The sequence below is a fragment of the Perissodus microlepis genome, chromosome 5 (assembly GCF_051167445.1).
Source record: "Perissodus microlepis isolate ML-2025 ecotype Zambia chromosome 5, ASM5116744v1, whole genome shotgun sequence".
Lineage (NCBI taxonomy): Eukaryota > Metazoa > Chordata > Actinopteri > Cichliformes > Cichlidae > Perissodus > Perissodus microlepis.
This window is the reverse complement of record NC_140465.1, coordinates 5,679,868-5,702,036: the sequence shown is the minus strand read 5'-3', so window position 1 is coordinate 5,702,036 and position 22,169 is coordinate 5,679,868. Positions and strand designations below refer to the sequence as shown.

The 22,169-nt window shown below is 41.2% G+C and overlaps 1 protein-coding gene across 2 annotated transcripts; it reads left to right on the top strand.

The window, feature by feature from the left end:
- The first annotated feature begins 4 nt into the window (after positions 1-4).
- On the top strand, positions 5-22,087 carry bin2b (bridging integrator 2b). 2 transcript variants are annotated; one of them, XM_084927499.1, is made up of 12 exons: positions 5-352; positions 9,827-9,907; positions 10,811-10,865; positions 11,287-11,381; positions 13,451-13,546; positions 13,661-13,768; positions 13,873-13,958; positions 14,720-14,795; positions 14,881-14,963; positions 17,097-17,727; positions 17,885-17,977; positions 21,049-22,087. In XM_084927499.1, the coding sequence occupies exons 2-12, from the start codon at positions 9,851-9,853 to the stop codon at positions 21,160-21,162; spliced, it is 1,494 nt and encodes a 497-aa protein (XP_084783625.1). In that variant the 5' UTR covers positions 5-352; positions 9,827-9,850; the 3' UTR covers positions 21,163-22,087. The 2 variants fall into 2 exon arrangements, with proteins under 2 accessions (XP_084783625.1, XP_084783624.1); XM_084927498.1 differs by lacking the exon at positions 5-352 and adding an exon at positions 7,231-7,609.
- The last annotated feature ends 82 nt before the right edge of the window (positions 22,088-22,169 follow it).

Sequence of the window (22,169 nt, the reverse complement as noted above, 5' to 3'; positions counted from 1 at the left end):
ACAAGAACTGTTATGCAATCAAAATATTCCGCTTAAAATAAAGTATTTCAGAATTAAACGCGCATCTACGTAAAAAATAAGTAGCAACTGTCAGTTAAGGGGACGCTAACACAAGTTGGGGGCCTACAGGCGTCTCCGGAAGACAGCTAATCCTAATTCAAGACAGGAGTGAATTGAAGAGGAGCTGTACAGGAATGTACTGATGTATTGCTGACGTTTGACAGCAACAGAAAGCTAAGTTGACAACCGTGTGAGCCCGTAGCCCCTGAGTATTTCAGCATTATTGTGAATATTACTTGTCTAATTGTGGGTCCTGTAACGCTTACAGGCTGGTGTCTACCGCCATCTGCTGGTAAGTGTGCCACAGGTACATTTTCGCCGTAATAATTTTCCAGGTTCTTCCTTCTTAAACGGTCTATTCCTTCCTTTTGTCACAACTTCCTATGGCAAACTCCAGATGTCCACTCTGCAGCACAATTTCTGTTAAAAGTTCAGTAACCCTAATAATAAAACGTCATGTCTTAAATACACTTTAATTTAAAATAATAAAAACTACGTAAACCAATATTAATACAAATGTTTTTCTCTCGATTTTTTTGGTTTCTGAAGAAAGAACATAGACAAGATGATAGATTGATAAAGACATGCATAAATCAATATTTCAATTTTGTATTATTCATATAGCACCAAATCATAACAACAGTCGGCTCAGGGTGTTTTATACTGTAAGGTTAAGATCCTACAATAATATAGAAGCAACATAGAAAACCTCAACAATCAAATGGCCCTCTATGAGCAAGCACTTGGTGACAGAGGGAAGGAAAAAAAATCATTTTAACAGGAAGAAACCTCAATTAGAAACAGACTCAGGGAGGGGTGGGCATCTGCTGTGATTGGTTGGGAGTGATGAGAGGAAGACAGGAAAGAAGACACACTAAGAGAACCAGAGATTGATAATAGCAGCAGGCCAGGAATATTGCAGCATAACTAAGGGAGGATTTGGTGTCACCTGATCCACCCCTAACTATATGCTTTAGCAAAAAGGAAAGTGTTAAGCCTAATCTTAAAAGTAGAGAGACTATCTATCTCCTAAAGGCAAAATGGGAGCCTGGAAGCTGAAGCCTCTGCCTGTGAATTCACTTTCTAATAAACCAGTCTGTGGCGCAAAAAAGGTTGGACACTGCTGGTCTAAGGCACAGGTGTCAAACTCCAGTCCCCGAGGGCCGGTGTCCTGAAACTTTTCTGTGTGTCCCTGCTGCAACATACCTGAATAAAATTAGTAGGTCATTAGCAAGACTCTATAGAAAGTCAATAGCATACAATCAAGTCTATAGAGTCTTGCTAATGACCTACTAATTTTATTCAGGTATGTTGCGGCAGGGACACACAGAAAAGTTTCAGGACACCGGCCCTCGGGGACTGGAGTTTGACACCTGTGGTCTAAGGGAGGCATGTATTATGTAAACAGAAGTGGTCTTAGCACAGGATAGATAATTAACCTTTCTGTGTGAAGAAAACTCTTCATTTACATGAACAAATCAGAATTTTTTCGATCGATATGAGTCAAACCACTACAGTGCAGCACCTCAATAGTGTGGAAAGCTGCACTGAGGTCTAAAAAGAGAAGCACATAGATGAGTCCACTGTCAGAGGCCATAAGAAGATCACTTATAACCTTCACTAATGCTGTTTCTGTGCTGTGAAGAGCTGAAACTTTTTAAATAAACCATTCATCTGCAGATGATCAGTTAGCGGTTTTATACAAATTAGGGCTACATTAAGAAAAAATATACATATTGTTGATCATTTTGAGAAAAAAGTCAAAAAAGTGTGGAGGTTACAGTCGCTTCAAGCCAAAACTGTCTGCTATACAATCTACAGAATGGCTTGTGTAGATGAGTTACTGAAACAAATTGATCAGTTGTCTTGTGACACAACATACATCCTCTTTAGTGTATGAGGGTGTAACCATCGATATCCTTGCATCTCTCCACTGTCAGACATTTTATTTTGTACAAATCAGCTCTTCCACATCTGATCAGATGCAGCTTTCTGGACCATCTTTTCAGTCCCCATACTGATTACAACACTATGTTTATTTGCTAAAAGAGAAATCATTTCCTTGTAACTAAAACTATTCTGAAGTACGATCTCACTAATTCATCTATAGAAGGCATTTTTAGAGGGTACAGCAACCGTACCAGTTTGCTTTGAAATAAGTATAATCTCCACATTTTGACCTTTTTCTCAAAATGATCAATAATATATTTATTTCTCTTAATTTGGCCCTAATAGTCCATAGTAGTTTTACAACTACTCTTTCAAGAATTTTTGAGATAAAAGGAAGTTTGGAGATTGGCCTATAATTAGCTAGGATAGTTGGATCAAGTGATGGATTTTTAAGAAATATTTTAAGGCTTATGGTGTTTATCTGTGAGTCACTAACCCTCCAACAGATGGTTTTTTTTTCACCAGGACCTGCCAAAATGTCCCCAAAAGGCAGAAACATCCACCCTACAATAACTCTAAACAAACCTTCTGTCCACATGAAGTTAGAAGGAACTTTTAATCACTTAGCAGTGAAATAAATCACCTCCTCACTCTAATGCACACTATAGCTACTTGTCCTCATCTTAACCTAAAACTAACTTTACATGATCGATACATGTTTTTCACTGAGGTCTGTCCCAACAAAATGAATGAGTAATACAAGTACACACACACACACCTATAAGTTGCTGCACTGGTATGTGGTTACGACTGTATTTCCCCAGTACGACCACACCTTTGTTAAAGCATGGCAATAAACCATAAACATGTAACATCCAGATACTGGATAGTAGGACGAATGTATAACAAGTTTCGGTGACATTTATTCATACACTATTACATTTATTTTTGTACATGTGAGATATTCATATAATATTTATTAATTAATAATTAGATGCGTTAAGTTACAGCTAGATAAAGCTAAAACATTATACAAAGTAACTAAAATGAGCCTATCACCACCCCCATCAAGATAGCAAAATATGGAGCCAGTAAAACTTGATCTACTGGGTCAAGTGCCCACACTTCATGTGTTCACAGAGTTTCCCAGAACTTAACTTGTACTTTCTTCATAATCTTCATCACAAACATAATAAGAAATAAATGAGGAGAGCAGGGTTAACAATAGTTCCCAAATAGCTTTAAAATTCCCTAAAGCTGTCACGGTCTGCGGTGGGCGGACCGAGTGTGGGAGTGTGAGGTTCCAGGTGCAGACACAGACGAGGAGACAGTACCGAACTTGAAACGCAAAGCGAGCCTTTATTTGGGCTGATTAACGTGGCAAACAACAGAAAGCACAAAACTAAACTAGAAACTGAACTGGGAAAACTAAGAACTGACACTTAACCCAGACAGCAGGGAAGACTAAGACAGGGTGACAATGACGCACATGACGGAGGCAACTGTGAACAGGACTCTGTGCTGGAACAACAAGGAACTATGAAACGTATATACGTAAGTAACATGGACATGACCAGCACAGAGTCCTGAAGCCTGGTGTAACATAGGGGAAGTTGAACAGATGACGCGGCAACGAACAAAGGAAGACTGAGGACTTAAATACACACATGAGGTGATCAGGGGAAGTGGAGACACATGAGAACACAGCTGACTAGAAGGAAACATAATGACAATACAGGGGAGAGTAACACTAACTACAATGAACAAAGAACACCATACTCTTTCAAAATAAAACAGGAAACACAGAGACATAGACATGGAGATAGAACATGAACTTAACCTAACCAGAGACATGAAACATGACAGGTAGACACACGGACCAGGGAGAGATGACAAAAGGGACAAAGAAACCAAGGACTAAACTGCAAACTAGAAAACAACTAGATGCGTTAAACTACACATGTGGATACAAAAATATGCATTAGAACTTAAACCCTGGGCCTCATGGCCCAGTACCGTGACAAAAGGTCTAATTAAACAGCCTTCTGTGAATATTAGCTGAATTTAACAATCAGACGTGATTGTCTGACCTTGTTCTGTGATTATGGTATGCTGTAGGATGTATCATAACATATTAGTCATAGTGTCAAGAAGGAGATGTGTCAATAGCTTCCTATCAGCAAACGTGTTAGGAAGTCAGAGCAGTTTCCAGGAATCCTTTTTTTTTTTAATAGGGAGAGTTGATTGCCTGGAATAACTGTTGTGCAAAGTGTTTAAACAGGCATTGGTGTTCTTTGCTGAAATAAAAATACATAGTACTGGATTGGGTTTATTGATTACTTATGTACTATGTTATAATGTAGATATAGAGGATTTATATTTTTAAAAGGTGCAAAATAATAAGCAGTTAAATATAAATCTGACTGAGATGCTTTGCCATGAACTTAAACAGACCGTTCATGCTTGCAAAATCTCAAATGTGGCTGAAACCAGTTCTGCAAAAAAGAGCAATGTGGACAACTAATTGCCAGTTAATGCAAAAACTTGACTGGACTTCAAGCCAGTCATTAGGTTTAGGAGGAATTTCTTTTTCCCATAGGATCAGGTAAGTTTGGATAACTTTTTCCCCTTAATAAATAAAATCATTTAAGAACTGCATTTTAACTTGGGTTATCTTTGTCTAATCTTAAAATGTATTTGATAATCTGAAGCATGTAAGTGTGACAAATACGCAAAAAAGGAAGGAGGTGAATATTTTTTCACTGCATTGTATGTAAGCCAATAACAAAGAAGTTTGTGAAAACAGAACAACTTATTCACATTTAAGTAGAAATGTGAAAACACAAGCTGGATGAAACATGTAATTATGGAAAATATTCAAAGTATTGTCATTTTAAAAAGATTTAAAGTTACAATGTCTAAAATATCACCACTAGATGTCAGCAGATTGCAGCTGAATTCTGTTTTACCACTTCCCAATTCAAGCGTACAATGATGTTTTTATGCTAGCTGTGTGCCCCCTGTGTGGGTGTTGAGCAAAGTAACCAATATGGCAAGTATACCTTAGTCCTAGCTACAGTAGCCACTGTAGGACAAAAAGCTCTGGCAGCCATTCATCTGTAGCAAGTGTAGGCTGTCAGGAAGCTCACGTCATGTGTCAATATGTGTCCGTGTTTGTTTACTCTGGAGGAGGCTGTAAAACTTTGTAAAAGAGTCTGACTGGAGATGGTCCGTGAAGCTTGCTGCTGCGGAGCGCTGCTGTTAGTGACGCCTTCTTTTAAATGGATATAATCTTGTTGTTTTAAATAACTTTTAAGTAACTGCTGTGCTCATAAGTAAATGGTAAATGGCCTGTATTTGTATAGCGCTTTTACTAGTCCCGCCTAGGGACCCCAAAGCGCTTTACACACCCAGTCATCCACCCATTCACACACTGGTGGAGGCAAGCTACAGTTGTAGCCACAGCTGCCCTGGGGCAGACTGACAGAAGCGAGGCTGCCATATCGCGCCATCGGCCCTTCTGGCCAACACCAGTAGGCGGGGTGTCTTGCCCAAGGACACAACAACCGAGACTGTCCGAGCCGGGGCTCGAACCGGCAACCTTCCGATTACAAGGCGAACTCCCAACTCTTGAGCCACAGTCGCCCAAGGAAGCAATAAATAATTTTATTAGGTTATTTAAAAACATTGTACATTGATTATGTTGTACAATGTTGACACACTGATTAGGGTGTAATTACATCTTAAAAATACATAGGAGCAGGCGCCAGTTTGTGTAAGCCGCCATGTTGACTCATCATCTTGAATACAGTGGCCAAGATAGACATTGCAGTTCCACCTGATCACATTTTATGTATGTGGCTAGATTGTTGTGATTTAAAGATCACAGATGGCTCTTTCAAACTACACACGGCCATTTAATAGATTCAACAAAGTGCTAGAAACACTCCCCAGAGATTTTGAGCCATAATGATCTCATAGCATCACACAGTTGCTGCACATCCATGATGCAACGCTCTTATTTCCCCACATCTCAGGGGTGCAGTTTTGGATTAAAATCTGGTGACAGTGGAGGCATTTGAGTACAGCAAATTCATTGTTATGTATAAGAAACCAGTGTCAGATGAGCTGAGCTTTGTGCCATGTCAGAAGATGGGTACACTGTGATCATAAAGGGACCGGTGTGGCCAGCAACAATACTCAGCTAGGCTGTGGCATTTAAATGATGTTTAGTTGGTACTAAAGAGCCCAAAGTGTGCCAAGAAAACGTCCTCCACACCATTAGATCACCAGTGTACTGAACTGTTGATAGAAAGCAGGATGAAGTCATGCATTTATGTTGTTTACACCAAATTCTGACCCTACCAAGTTCAGAATGTTAGAGCAAACACTGAGACTCATCAGACAAGACAGTGTATTTCCAATCTTCTATTATCCAGTTTCAGTGAGCCTGTATGGACTTCTTAGCTGACAGGAGTGGCACGCGGTGTAGTCTTCTGCTGCTGTAGACCATCTGCTTCAAGGTTTGACCAGAGATGCTCTTCTGCATACCTTGGTTGTAACGAGCGGTTGTATGAGTCACTGTTGTCTTCCTATCAGCTCCAAGCTGTCTAGTCATTCTCCTGTGACATCAACAGCAGCTTTCTGAGCATTTTGCCCAGATGACTGCTGCTCACTAAATATCTTCTTCAAACCCTGGAGATGGTGGTGTTGGAAAATCCGAGTAGATCAGCAGTTTCTGAAATACTCAAACCAGCCTGTCTGGTCACCAACAACCACGCCATATTCAAAGTCACTTAAATAGCCTTTCTTGCCCATTCTTGATGGGCAAGAAAGGTAGCGTTTTTCTACTCTCCCGGAGTATCAAAGCAGTTTATACAACATGCCACATTCACCCATTCACACAAGCACTGTCTTCTATGCTTCTAGTGCTTACTAACATTCACACACATCCATACTCCGATGGAATCGGACCACCATTAGCTTTTTATAATTATTTGAACATTATAAAAAGTACCTAATGAAGTGGCCAGTAAGCGTACAGATCCGATTATTCCTTTATATATGAATAACAATATTCGACCGTAAAGAAATCTCCGGTCAGACATATATATAATATGAAAGGCTGATACGTGAGGTCTTGTGTAATTCTCTTTGAAAAAATAAAAAAAATTTGGCAGCATCATCTGCCTCCGCTAACCCTCACCCTGCCCGCCTACGTCACGTCGCTGAATCAGCTGCGCTGCACCACAGAAGCGTAATTTACGCACATAATTTTCAGGTGAGTTTTCGCTGGAAGAGTTTACCTGGCCGCAGGTGCAGGAGTGGATTTCTCAACTCTTACGTGACGTGTTTTCAGCAGATGAAAACACGCAGGAACGTTTCCAAATGGCCTAATTTCTTTGACAAGTCGCAACAGGACGAGCAAACTGATCTCTGGCTGCGCGCGCGCGTTTTGACATCGTGTTGCTCCACCTCCGCCTACAACAGCTGAAGTCGCAGTTGAATCGTGCGGAGGAAGCGCACAGCAGTCAGTGAGGAGAGAGAGACAGCGCGACAGCTGACGATGGCGGAGAATAAGATGGGCCCGAACCTCCAGGCTGGAGCCGGAATCTTCGCGAAACGGGTCCAGAAGTCCTTGAATCGAGCCCAGGAGAAGGTGAGCCAGAGGAGATCCACTTTTTAAAAAAGTTTCACTGAGCCCACGCAACTTCTTGACAGTGCCCGAGAGTCACTGCCACGGCTCTGTTAAACTATGAGACGGACATACTTGAGCTCGTTTTATTAAGCTGCTCGGTGTTGAGGGCTGGAAAAGCCAGCATGAGAGAGGGAGAGAGACCTTGCCATCATGTTCCCACGATGACAGGCTTTCTGAAAGCGTGTTTCGCTTCTAAGCAGGGTGATTGGTTAAAAAAAAATCCCCCACTGATTTCACTTTTGTAATCAGTGTTTTTGTGTGTGTGAGAGAACTGCTCGACTTCATCACTGCTGTCTTTTCAGTTGTGTACCGTTGCATGGTTTGTAAGGGCATCAATCAATCTGGACGCGTTTACGCACTGTGATCCTGACCACAAGACAGCATTCAAAGCAGTCTGCACACTGTGCTGTACCAGACTGAGCCACTTACTCCAGTTCATGCGTGTGGGTTCACCGTTAACCTCACTAAACTGGCCCCCTTTTTAACCACTAATAAAACGGTAGCTTAGATTTCCCCCGTCTGAGCAACATGCTGTTGTTCACTGCTATGCAGCTGTGTGCGGACACAGAAATGCTGCTACTTCCTGACTGTGCACTTCCTCTCACTAGCTGTGTCTTTCTCGGTTTGTGGTCAACAAACTTGAATTCACCACTCCACCTAAAAGCAGCAGCTACAAAGGCTTGCTTTTTCGGTACAGTGAAGACTAAAGGGCTGTTTTGGGGCGACTCTGTGATTTCTGTGGTGGTAAATTAAAGAATGGGCATGATGATGAGAGCTTTTATATGCAGATTTCAAGTCAAAGGTTTCAAACAGCTGCACTCGTTGGGCTGTGAAGGGCTCAGAAAAAGTTAGCCACATGTGTCTGGTTAAGTTTTGGGACGGGTGTAAATGGTGCTCTAAGTAGAGTGTTAGTCTGGTTAGGTCAGTATATCCCCACTGTCAGATAGATCCACTTTACATTACACAGGTTTATTTTGTTATGTTGTAAGTGTGCGTATCACTGCATGTCGTGGTCACAAACCTTTAAAGAAACAACAGTCATCTGTATTTTCTGTGTCTGCAAAACCTATTTTTAAGTTTTTTTCAATTTGAGCCTCAAAAATTCATCATTCAGTGATTCAGCAGCCAGATGCTGGAGGCAGAGTTTAATATATAGTTTTAAAAAATATGTAATTTGGTCATAGATTGTATTTTAAAGGTGGTGACAAAGTGGTGTAAACTTTCTAATGGCTGTCAGGGGGCAACATGGCTGGTTGCAGATCAGACATGTTGAACATGTCCTACATGTCTGTGACCTCAGTAAACGTCTGGACACAGATGCTGGTTTCAAGTCTTAGTGAAAAAAGCATCATGTTAATCTTGTAAATTACGGTCTTTCTTAGGTTCAGAACAGATGACAATGCAGGGTGTGATTTAGGGTGGGCCTACCATGTGATTAGCAAGGTGCTGCAGTATGAGCATTCAGGATCCTTTGGTTTCTTAGCTCATCTTGTCTCGTTTCAAAACATCAAGTTGGCGGCAGCCAAAATGCCAATCTTGAACTTTCAGAATGAAAGTCTGTAAACCACTGGTGATGGGAGCCATTTTTTGTTTACAGTCTATGCACTAAACAGACCATTTGAATGTGAGGGAATGTCGGTGCTCTCCTGTTGTGGGCATCCTTGAAGCAGAGCTACTAAATAACTAGAGGACCAAGCTGAAATGTTTTTTACTACAAGTTGGACTGCCTACGCATCATTGTGGACCTAATATACAGCATCTGCAAAAACATCACGTGAAGGAAAACTCAGTGAATTAGGTTTAATGTTATTGCATTTATATAGTGTAAAAAAAAAAAAGGCGTTACAAATGGTGGAGCTGAACTACACAACACAAACAATCACCAATAAAGTAACTCAACAGTTCTGTGGGAGATTCAGGTGTGTTATACCTGCTAAATATTGGTAAAATTAGGTAATGTCTGGTGAACTTGCAGTTCCTAATTTTTCTATTTGCTTTCTTCAAGTTCCAACTTTAGGTGATATTATTTAGTTGCACTTGCACGTACTCTACAACACCTGTAGGCAGGCTTTGATATAGTTTAACTTTAATCTGTATGAGCACACGTCGTTAGTGGTAGAAACCTCTCGTGGCGTATTGTTAAAATTTACTCAATCTGATTCTTTTTTATGCTTTCAGGTCCTTCAGAAACTGGGCAAAACTATGGAAACCAAAGATGAGCAGTTTGAGCTCTGTTCCCAGAACCTCAACAAACAGCAGGTACTCCAACAGTGTAACCACAGTTTCTAAATGTAGTCTTCTGCTTTCTGCTCTACAACCTTGATAAAACCCCTTTAACATCTTTAATCTCGAAGCTCATTTGTTTCCCTTTACCAAAATTCTTCACATAATTGCAACAGGGCCAAAAAGTGTTTTGTGTCTTTTTTTTACCCGCACTGACGTGCCAACTCACAAGTTCAGGCAATCATCCTGGCCTTGAAAACAGGAAATGCAAGACGGAGCTCCTGCCTATTTTCTTATCTGTTCTGTGTAAATACGACTTACTATGTCTCCCCTAGAGATCTGTGTGCAGCATTACCCTAAATTGTGAAAGAGCTGTCGTTTAAGAAGGGTTTTTACAGGCTGATGAACTGAAAGCCTCAGACTGGCCTTTCTGAACAGCTCTAAATGTAGACTATTTAAAATTTAGAAAAGAGGAAGTAAAACCACTTTCATTTTAAAAGTAACAAAATGCCTTCACTTATTGTTGCGTACTGGTGATCTGTATTCCATGTTACTGTATTAATACTGTAATCGCTGCCACTGTTAGGCTTCTGTTGCTCAGTTTTTAAGTTCACCAAGTGGCAAACAACTACACTACATACTGCAGGAAGCAACAGGAAGGAAGTCTACCCACTGACACTCCATGCTGCTTTCACTTCACAAAAACCACATAAGATATTGTGATTGTTATTTAATTTAAACTCCAAGTTGTGGTGAGACTGCAAGGAGCTGCGATCTCAAGCAAACTGATGCAGAGAGAGTTTCACAGCAAACTAACAGCCTGCAGTCTAGCTGAAGCACACTGATGTCAAGGAAATGATGCAGCACCATTTTCTTATATTGTCCAACTGTTACTGGGCGTCACTGAATTGAACTTTTCTCCTTTCTTCCTGCACGCAGATCGACGGAAGCAGGTTGTTTAAAGATGTCAAAGCCTACTATGCAGCAGTGAAAGGTGGGTTTGCAAAGCATGGATTGAATCCCCAGTCTTACTGAGGGGAGAAGTTGAAAACTAGGGAAGTGAAATTCTTCTATTTTTTTTGTGGGAGACTTTTGCAATCCTGTCTGCGTTACCAAGTTGTAAAGATCCCTGATCCCGCCTTAAAAAAAATAGCAGACGCAGCATCGCATATGTGAGTCATGTATGAGAAACCGTTGTTTTTCATGTTGTCAGCTTTTGCGCCTGCATTGTGAGCTCCAGTCAGGAAACTAGTGTTGTTTTGGCCTTTGTAATGTGGGTGCAGCAGCAGCAGCACCAGAAACCTTAAAAACAATACCACCGTGGTGCTGTTTGTGCTGCAAGAAGGTAGATGGGCTTATTCCCATGGAGTCATGACTACATTTTAAGATTTCTTTTTTTTTCTTCCTTTTTACAGGCATACATGAGACATCTAAGCGGCTATCCCAGACGCTGAGCGACATCTATGAATCAGACTGGGATGGAGTGAAAGATCTCGCTGTTATAACAGAAGTAGGATTATGATGTGTTTTTTGTGAATGTGCTTTAGCCACAAACTGAATATAAAGTTGGATGCAGCCACTGTTTTATTTGGGAAGTCCCACTTCCCAAATAAAACAGGGAAGTCCCCACCGTCTCAGGTTTTTTGGTAGCTAAATGCCACAAGTACAGGTTGGGATCTGACTGTTTGAGGACTTATCAGTCACAAGTTAGGCCAGCCCTTCTTTGTCGTCAATCTAGTAACTCTAATTTACAATTTGGGCATTATTTGTCTTCACCATGACTACAAACGAGCAAATGGGGCAATAAACTGATACGAAAATTGTTTACTGAGGGCATGGATTAATTGAGAAGAAGGCTCATTTTTCCATAGATTTCTATGCAACCAGACTACAAAGGATTTGCCCCCTGCTGGCCATTATTAAGAATGCTAGTTTAGGACACTTACACAGACTGACATCTTTCCTGTACAATATATAGTTAGATCCTCACCCCCAACCAGTCATGGCAGATGGCCTGGCCGAGGTTTCTTCCTGTTAAAAGGGAGTTTTTCCTTCCCACTGTCGCTAAGAGCTTGCTGACAGGGGGTCATCTGATAGTTGAAGTTTTCTGTGCATTATTGCGGAGTCTTTAGCTTGCAGTTTAAAGCACCTTGAGGTGATTGTTGATTTAGGTGATGTTGACTGTGATTTGGCGATACAGAAATAGAATAGAATTGAACTGAATCCTACTGATACAGTTTTTACTTAGGACTACTGTGGATCATGTCATCAATGTTTCACTGGCTGGAATCACACACTTCTTTAAAATATTAGTGACCTTCATGCAACATGTACTAACAAATACCCACATTTAAATGCAAGTTCACTCTCTGGTGTGAGGTCCAGCAACTCATGAGGAGAGTTTGGATATTATTTTTCTGTCTTGAGCTGATTAATTCCAAAGTCCTTCTAGAAGCAGTTCTCGCCAGCTGCTCAATGCAAAGAGTTGACACGGAGTCTCTGGCTAAAACAAACAGACAGTCTGAAATTCAATAATTATGTTTACCTACATCATTGCTACAGTGAGCAGGTATATCTGCCACTGCACAGCTGAACTCAACTGTGCTGTGATGTAGTTGTGAAGAAATTTGCCTTACAAATGAAATATCCCTGTTTCTGGGAGGAGAAGGGAACGGGTCACAAGCTAGAGTACTGCTAGTGCTGGTCCCAATCCCAGATAAGCGGGAGTGTGAGTAAGGACGAGTATCCAGTGTAAAATTTGTGCCAAATCAAACATGTGGTTCTGTTTGGTGTGGTGACCTCATGGGAAATAAAGGAGCAGCTAAAAGTACCTTCATCTAGAGTCAAATAGTCAACCAAGTTATACCCATTGAATACAGATATTATATTATAGTATTTCTCCTAAATCATAGTATTTCTTTTATGTTATAGTATTTCTGCTAAATATAGTAATTCTCCTAAATTCCTGTATTTCTGAGAAGTTATCATGTTTGTGCTAAGTTTTGCTATGTTATAGTGTTTCTGCCAAGTATTATGTTTCTTCTAAGTTATTGCAGTTCTGCTAAGTAATTGCATCTTTGCTAAGTTGTTATGCTTCTGCAAAGTTATTACAGTTTTCACAACTTTTCAGTTAGTTTCAGCAGACAGCTTCAGCCGTACAGCTTCACACAGCATTTTTGCAGGAAATGCAAATTTTCTAGTTGTCTTAAATATTTATATGAGACATTTAAAATTAGACTAATGCTAGTTTAGCAGCAATATGTCAAACACAGACCATGGAATGTCAATAAAAATATCTTTGTAAGGATGAAATAACAATGGATGGAGAGCATTGGGCGAGTACTGGGTTAAATTACACACCAAAGCCTGGAATGTCCACTGTTGACTAACTGTCAACTATAAAGCGAGGGCCTTTTCACTAATTATTTTGTGGATGGGACGGTCAGCTGTCACACTGGACAAACTGCGACTGAAGCTTTCCATAATGTGCAACACTGTTTGTATGCTTGCCTATTTGTGGCTTAGTGCAATGGGAACAAGAGTTTTTAACTCTAATGTGGCACCATCTGTTTTTCTTAGAGTGAAGACTTGCTGTGGAACGACTACGAAGAGAAGATAAATGACCAGCTTGTCCGCACCATGGAGAACTATACAAGCCAGTTTCCTGAAGTCAAGGTAAGCCGACGCTCAAATGAGTCCTGCAAGGGGACGCTAAAACAGCTACTTTGGTCTCTCAGATGCTAAGAGCTATTTGAATTTGATTGTTCGCTTTGAAAAACTGTTTTTCAGGAACGAGTTGCCAAGCGTGGACGGAAACTGGTGGACTATGACTCAGCACGACACCACCTGGAGGCGCTGCAGGGTGCAAAGAAAAAGGATGAAGCTAAAATAGCCAAGGTAGCATTAAAATTAAAGCCTGCGCAGCACAGACGTGCAGTGTGCCAGCTGATAAAGACGTCTGATCTCGACTGTATTTTCTTCTTTTAAATCCTCCTTAACAGGCAGAAGAGGAATTCAACAAAGCTCAGAATGTCTTTGAAGAAATAAATAACGAGCTGCGCGAGGAGCTGCCTGTTCTCCATCAGAGGTATGCTTCAGCAGCAAGTAGACACAGAACTAGCTCAGTGGAATCTCAGTGGGAATCTGGATCATGAGTGGATAAATAAAAGTAGAATATGGATGTAGGTTTTTAAGACTTGCATATTTAGACCATTCTTATATGAAATCACCTTTCAGATTAAATTTATACAGATTTTTATTATTTTGGGAGCTTTTATGTTTGTATTGGATATAAAGTTGAGATGACAGGGTATACACTATATTGACAAGTCCCGGGTCACCTTCACGTTACACCTACAGGAGCTGCTCGGCCGTGGAAACCCATGCCATGAAACTCCCAGTGTGGAGTTTCTGTGCTGATGTTAATACTTCATGTGGTTTGCCACTTGGTGGCTGAGTTGCGGTGACTCCTAAAGGCTTGCACTTTGCAATAATACTACTTGATTGTGGAATATTTAGGAGGGAAGACATTTCACAAATGGACTTTTTGCAGTGGTAGCATCCTATTACGGTACCGCACTGGCATTCAGTTAACTTTTTAGAACAATCCATTATTTCATAAATGTTTATAAAGGGTAGACTGCATAGCTAGGTGCTTGATTTTATACACATGTAGCAAAGAGACTGAGAACAGCTGAATTAAAAGAGAAAGAGACGTGGACCAATATTTTTACGTAGTGTAGATTGTTGGCTTATATGTTTAAAGGTACGTCAGCCAGTATAACTGAACCTAAGAAAAGTGTCATGTGGACAAACTGAAAGTTCAATTTTGTCTTTTTGTCTGTGCAGTCGGATAGGTTGCTATGTGACGGTCTTCGAAAACATTTCCAACCTGAGGGATGTTTTCTATAAAGAAATGAGCGGGGTAAGATGTCACACATGGCCTTCAACTTCCTCACTCTCTCACCGGTAATGTGAATTGAAGGTGGACGGTGTGCTTGTGTTTACAGTTGAACCGTGAGCTGTACAATGTGATGAAGAAACTGGAGACTCAACACTCGGGCAAAGCTTTCATCATCAAGGGCCTGAACAGGTAGGGTGTTCTGCTGCACATGTTGCATCATTTGTGGCAGCTGTGTGCGCATTAAGAAATGTCTTGTCTCAGGCTTAAAATAGCCTCCCGTGAAACCAAAATAATAACTGGAAGATGCTAAAATGGTTCTTACAGCTGAGAGGAGATGAAAACAATGGGAAATAATGTGGGTTTGCGTGCACAGTAGAGACCTCCATTGCCCTCATTGTGTTGCCCAAATGTGGACACTTGTTTTTTAGAGTTGTTTGTTTCTGTGTCGGAAGCGATAAGATGGCCACATAGGCGAGTGGAAGGTGTTGCATACATAGCCTTGCAAAAGTTTTATCTTTGAAATAAATGACACAGACATGCAAGGGTTTGGCACAAAAGTGTTTGTATTCGTATAAGAACGCTCAGTTCTTCATGAAACCAAATTAAATGAAATACTCTAACCACATTTTTTTTCTCTGACCAAAATTTTTTCTAACTTGCATCCTGTACTGATGCTTCTGGGAGATTGTTCTTCGTGTTTTTCGTAAACCAGGTTGCGATTTTCCCCCATACTGGATCTTTAAATGGGCTGTAACTCAACAAACAACAAAATCTCAAACTAGCATTCACTTTCAGTGCTTCCTATCTTGTAGACTGAGGGTTGGGGAACTCCAGGCCTCAAGGGCCGGTGTCCTGCAGGTTTTAGATGTATCCAACACAGCTGATTTAAATGGCTAAATTACTTCCTCGACGTGTCTTGAAGTTCTCCAGAGGCCTGGTAATGAACTAATCATTTGATTCAGATGTGTTGACCCAGGGTCTAAAACCTGCAGGACACCGGCCCTTGAAGCCTGCAGTTCCCCACCCCTGTTGTAGACAATGAAACTTTGTAGAGGGGGATGATGTGGATCCATTTTAGCTCTTCATTAAGCCAGAAGGCCTTGGTTTTTCAGTGTGAAAATTACCATCATTTAAATTAAATTCAAAGCAGTTTGAGAATCTCAAAAATCCTAAAAGTGTCCTAAAGCAGCGGTCTCCAACCTTTTTTGCGCCATGGACCAGTTTATGCCCGACATTATTTTCACGGACTGGCCTTTAAGGTGTCGCGGATAAATACAACAAAATAAAACTAGTACCGGTACCGGAAAAAAGAAGATTTATTCATAACACACGTGAAAAGACCCAGGAAAACAGAGTAAACTATAAAAACGATAACAAAATAACGCTGAAAACTGATAAAAACCCTGAAAACTATACATTTCACACCTGAGCCTCAACTCTCGCGGCCCGGTACCAAGCGACTCACGGACCGGTACCGGTCCGAGGCCCGGGGGTTGGGGACCGCTGTCCTAAAGTATTTCTCCAGTGTGTCAACCACAGGCTTCAGAATATATAGTACTGCTTTGGTTTATTAATTATTTTTATATGGGGGGAAAAACAACAAATTTGCACCTTCGATTAAACCATTTAAAGCTTTTTGGTGAGGCATGTTAGGTATTACGAGTAAAAATCTTTCACTATGAAACGCAGAGGAGTCTAAGATATGTTATGCAATAATATTTGGCCCATGCGTTCACTTTTCTTTGATGCACTTTTGGCTATTTCTCACAGTGCTGCTGACACATCTTAGCCACAGCTCATTCTCATTAGGGCTAAATGTCAGGTATACTATAGGCCCAGATGTGTCTGCTTGATTCTGTGCAGTATTAGTTGAACTGGATCAAATTATAAAGGTGTTCTGAGGCAAAAAACTTGTCAAGAGTGTTCAAGAACTCTGTTGCAGTTGCAGGTCATTGTTCCTTTAACAGGAAAATAACCTAAAACAGAACTCTACAAGTACTGAGGTTGGCTGAAAACCCTGTAGGACTGTTGTCTGTTGATTTTTTTTCCTGCATTCCTCACCGAATTCAGTGCAACTTTGGGTAGAAATGTAACTTGTAGATGGGAGGAAGCCACACTTGGCAAATGACGAGGAGTTTGCTTCAGTGTCAAGAATAGCAAACTGATACTTGACTGCAACAAAGTCCACTGATTTCACAGAAAATTCTAGATCTTTAAATGGAAGGGTTCTGCTACTTTTGGACACTTATTTTTTTCTTTCCTGTATGCTGGGGTGTTAATGATAACTCAGTCACAAATAATGTGCTTTTGTTCTTTAAATAGCACAAGCAGCAAGTCAAAGAAGAGAAAGTCCCTGGTTATATCCAATCCCATACCCTGCAACACCGCTTTCCCAGCTGACCACGTCTCCGTGCATTCCCAAAACGGCAAAGATGCTGCACCCTCTTCCCCTGTCCCAAAGACTCAAAACATCGCTGAAGAAAGCATCCCAGCAGAAGAGAGCAGCATCCCTTCGAAAAGTGTTAGCTCATCAGATTCCGATCTCAGCTCGAGTGGCACCGGCTCACCCAAGAGGCAGTCGCTATGTGACAATGACAACAGCGACAGGAGCGACACGAGCAGTCAAAACCCAGAGGCAGCAGCTGCGTCGGAGCCCGCTGAAAGCCAGTCAGAAGACAGCAAGGAGGGAGAACCAAAGTCAGAGGCAGCAGCAAGCCAGGAGATCACTGATCCCTCGGATTCTGCTGGTGGCGATGCCCCACATAAGGCTGCTGAGAGCGATCCAACATCAGAGGAGGCCAATACCAAACCGGCACCAGTTCCAGCCCCTCGTGTATCCTTCCGCTCCAATGAAAGCCCCCTCTTACCTGCTAAGGAGCAGGAAGATTTGGACGAAGGGTTAGAGTCAGGAGATGACTCGGGTTCCCCCAGTCCACCAGGCTTCCTCTATAAGGTACACACTTAATCTTAAAGCAGCTACAGCTGACATTTCTATAACAGTAAAGTCCCCCTAAAATAACCTGGAGAGTTCTAATAATTTGCGTGAGCTAAGCCTTTAAACGTCACAGCCGTGTGGTAATGTGGAATAAAACAGCTTTGTTTTACACCAGGGGGTGGCACTAGAGAGTCACGCAGCATCTGAAGAAGGCCTGCTCCAGTTTGAAGAGGGCGACGTCATCATGGTTCTTGCTGACACTCAACAGGTATGTTTGTGTGTTTGTGTAGTGTGTACTTGTAAACCATATCTTACTTCCCATTGCACTCTGGAGATTACACACATCCTGTACATTCTGGACCTGGACATGTCATTTAGGCCACTGTGTTTGTTTCTGGCCTTTCTGTGTAGGTACTTGCTAACGTGCATTTTATCACATGCCTGTGTATTTCAACCCACCAGCAAATCAAAACAGTCCAGTTGTTTGCAGGGAGGTGATAGTTTGTACATAGTTTCCTGTGCTGATCAACTTGGAATAGTCGTCAGAATCTATAATCAAACCAAAATGCACTGCAGTTTATACTACACTAGTTTAATGTAGTAGACTATGTTCAGCATTCTGAATATCTACAGCAGAGTGTCTGAAATGGCACATGACATGTACATCAAATGACAACACAGCAAAATTTCACTTCTGTTATTCTACTTATTGCATGTTTTTGAACTTTTGCATCATTTTGCGCCTCTGAAAGCACAAGGTACCAAATTCTTCAGTAGTGAGGATGACCCTAAACCTAACTTCACTTTTTTGCACTAAATGGTTAGCATAAACAATACTGTGAATGTGCACTAAAATGACAAGGTGATATTTTAACATTTACTACACTAAACAAGCCCACAACAAAAAATCTGCTTTTAGCCATTTATAGTTAGCATCATCATGGATGCTAAATTTATTTGTTTCTATTACAAAGCCAGTTGTTGCCACTATTGAGGGCAAGGCATGCACAGTGTTCCACATTTAACTCTTCTGCACTAAATGGTGGGATAAATAAAACTGTGAATGTACTTGTGCACTAAAATGACAAGGTGTTGGAAGCATGGGATTGGAGAGAGCTTTAACTTTTTGTCACAGCCGTAACAAAAATTGGATTGAGCAGCTGTAAGATGAAGAGGCCTTAATGGTCTGATCCCTGGTTGCCAAATCTGCTCAAAGAGACATGAAGCTTCACCTCTCTTGTGGGAAAAGGGCACAGACTAGTGTGAAAGGTTCTGCTTCCCCTGTGAAGCTGCTCTGAGTGAGAGGCCATGTACAGTACAGGGGTGGGGATACTTGTGCTCTTCCAGTTCGGTACATTTTTGTACGTTCTGTTTACATTCCTGCTTTCACCTATGGCTGCGAGCTGCGAGTAGTGACTGAAAGAAAAGTAGAAAAAGTTGTATTTCCTGCAAAAATGCAGTGTGAATGCCATGTAGTGGAATCTGCTGAAAACAGCTGAAGAAGTAAAACTATGTGCTGAAAGGCAGTGAAAAAACTGAAAACTGTGCTAAAAAAACAGGTGAAGAAGCAGACATTTTTGCTGAAAAGAGGTAAAAACCCAAAAATTCTGCTGAAAAGGGGTGAGGAAGCTGAAATTTGTACTGAAAAGAGGTGAAAAAGTTGAACTGTCAGCTGAAAAGAAATGTTGCCATGAGCAGGGTTCGAATCCAGACCTTCTGGTCTCAAGGCGGCTACTCATCCCTCTGAGCCAAACTAGTTCTCAGGTAACTGAAAAGAGGTGGAAAAGCTGAAAATTCTGCTGAAAAGAGGTGAAGAAACTGAAATTTGTGCTCAAAACTGGTGAAAAAAATTCCACTGAAAACAGGCCAAGAAGCTGAAAATTCTGCTGAAAAGAGGTAATGAAGCAGAAGTTTGTGCTGAAAACAGCTGAAGAATCTGGTATTTTTGCTGAAAAGGGGTGAAAAAGCTGAAAATTCTGCTGAAAAGAGGTGAAGAAACTGAAATTTGTGCTCAAAACTGGTGAAAAAATTCCACTGAAAACAGGCCAAGAAGCTGAAAATTCTGCTGAAAAGAGGTAATGAAGCAGAAGTTTGTGCTGAAAACAGCTGAAGAATCTGGTATTTTTGCTGAAAAGGGGTGAAAAAGCTGAAATTTGTGTTGAAAAGAGTTTAAAAAGTTAAAGTGTTAACTGAAAAAAAATGTTGCCATAAGCGGGATTTGAACCCGGGCCTCCCACTCTGAGAACGACTGTTCATCTCACTGAGCACAGCTCACCCCAGCAAGCAAAATGAGTGACCACACTGATAATGTGGTCCATTCATTTCAATGGGACAAAAAAATTGCATAAAAAATTTAATATCTCAAAAAGTATAGAAGTTCTGAGCACCAAAAGTCATAGCTGGCATTAGCAGAAATAGCAGAATTTTTTTTTTTAAGATTTGAACGGTGAAAATCGTACAAAAACTGTGGAAGTAGTTCCACGGCGAAGAAGCATGGGGCAGCTAGAATAAAGTATAAAGAATAAAAAATGCCTTGTTGTTGTTGTCACACAACAAGTAAGACACGTGGCAGAAATGAGCCGTGTCTGAATGATGTCCGGGCTCACCCAGACCTCTTTTATTAAGGAGCTGCTCAGACTAGTGTCACTGATTCCCAGGCATTAAAAGGAGCTAGTCGAGGTGGTTGGGTCATCTGACAGCGATGCATCCTGTGCACCTCCTAGATGAGGCGTTTCAGATATGTCCACCCAGGATGTACCGGAAAGATTGCCTTGGGATCAAGGAAGGGTGGGAATGTCTGCTTATGCTACCCCATGACCCAGACCCGGATGGTAGAAAATGCATGAATGGAGTCTGTAATCAGATGCTGTGAGAAAAATCTTACTTATGATTAAAAACAACAACAACAAAACAATGTACACAGGAGATGCACAGGCCTGTTTTCCAGAAAACACAGAATTAATTCATATTAAGAGCTGCTCTGATCAGGATATTTAAATAATAATGGCATTCAACGAGTCCCGAAAAACAGATGGAAATGCACATTTGGCTTCCCATAGATGACAACTGTTAACCTTCTAAGTTGTTCATAATTTTATATTATTTTTCAACTTCCACGTCGAGCTTATCTAGCGTCTTTTCACACTTCTTTTCTGGTCACGGCTGAGTTTGAGTTTACTTTCACGGACTGGTCTCCCAGTCACTGTGTACACAGTGTGGAAATGAATTCAGAAGCACCATTTCACCCTGTTAGTAAATCTTACTGTCATGTCCCGAGTATCTAATCAGAGGGTGGATTTGTTTCCCTGAGTCCTCACATGTGTTTACTGTGTCTTGCAGGAGGAAGGTGTGGTGAGGGGGGTCAGGGAGCAGAGCTGGAACGAGCACCAGGATGCAGAAAATCACTCCGGGATCTTCTCGGAAAAACTTATCCGACCCATTAAAGAAGAGTGAGGCAATAGTCACTGCTCGGTCTGTAATCTGTTTCTTCTTCCATCAGGCACTTCTGGTGACTCACACACACACACACACACACACACACACACACACACACACACACACACACACACACACACACACACACACACACACACACACACACACACACACTCTGAGAGGGAGTGAACCCATATGTTATGGGTGCAGAAGCTGTCCAAACAAATGAGCACAATTCCCACGTGGTTTCCCTCATGCTATGATGTTGCAACTTGTGGAACAAAAGCGAACGAGCCGAAGAACATTTTGTAAAAGACATTTGGAAATCTTAAGGCATTTTGCTCTCTTTGGATCTATGAGACACTGTGAAAAAAATGTTTTTAAGCCCATGTTATTATCCTGTGTAATGTTTCCTAATAAAGTTGTAAGAAAAAAAAAAGTTATTGTTCTGATGTAAGATTTTGACAAAGTAGGTTTCATTTGCTGTATGTTGTAAATAAAGCATAATGTCGCCGCAGGGCCGTTGATAAACAGCCTGAGCCCGAGAAAGAGCTGCAGTGATTCACTCGAAAGGAATGTGAAAATATTGTCAGGACTTGAAACTCGAGACACATTGACTGATCGACTGTGAGAACTCTTTGGAAGTGGGATCTGTCAAATATAAAAACAAACAAAAAGCTGGGGCAGACTACCCTCAGCCTGGCAGCTCTGTTGTTTGAATGAGAAAGTCTATCACCAGACGAGGCAGCTCTGTGTGATGACAGACTGATGTGATTTGTTGGTCACATAAGGTTTTGAGACATTAAAGTAGAAATGTAATTTGCTGGGGCTTCCCCTGTGCAACATTGCAAGTTGGAACTCCCAGTTTCCAAAACAAACATGAGTTCCTATCACACTTTTATTTTGAAAAACGAAGCAATAAAGAGAAAAATACACCCCTGGATTATTGTTCATTTGGAATTATGTGCAGGGTGTTGGTGTCATTACATATTTAGTTCTCCATATTGTAACTCTAAGTGCGAACA

Bases quoted from the DNA above. Each gene is read 5' to 3' on its own strand.
- bin2b (XM_084927498.1), top strand. From the start codon at position 7,517: ATGGCGGAGAATAAGATGGGCCCGAACCTCCAGGCTGGAGCCGGAATC. The intron at 7,610-9,826 runs GTGAGCCAGAGG...TTATGCTTTCAG, and splicing joins TGAATCGAGCCCAGGAGAAG to GTCCTTCAGAAACTGGGCAA. The intron at 14,964-17,096 runs GTAGGGTGTTCT...TTCTTTAAATAG, and splicing joins ATCATCAAGGGCCTGAACAG to CACAAGCAGCAAGTCAAAGA.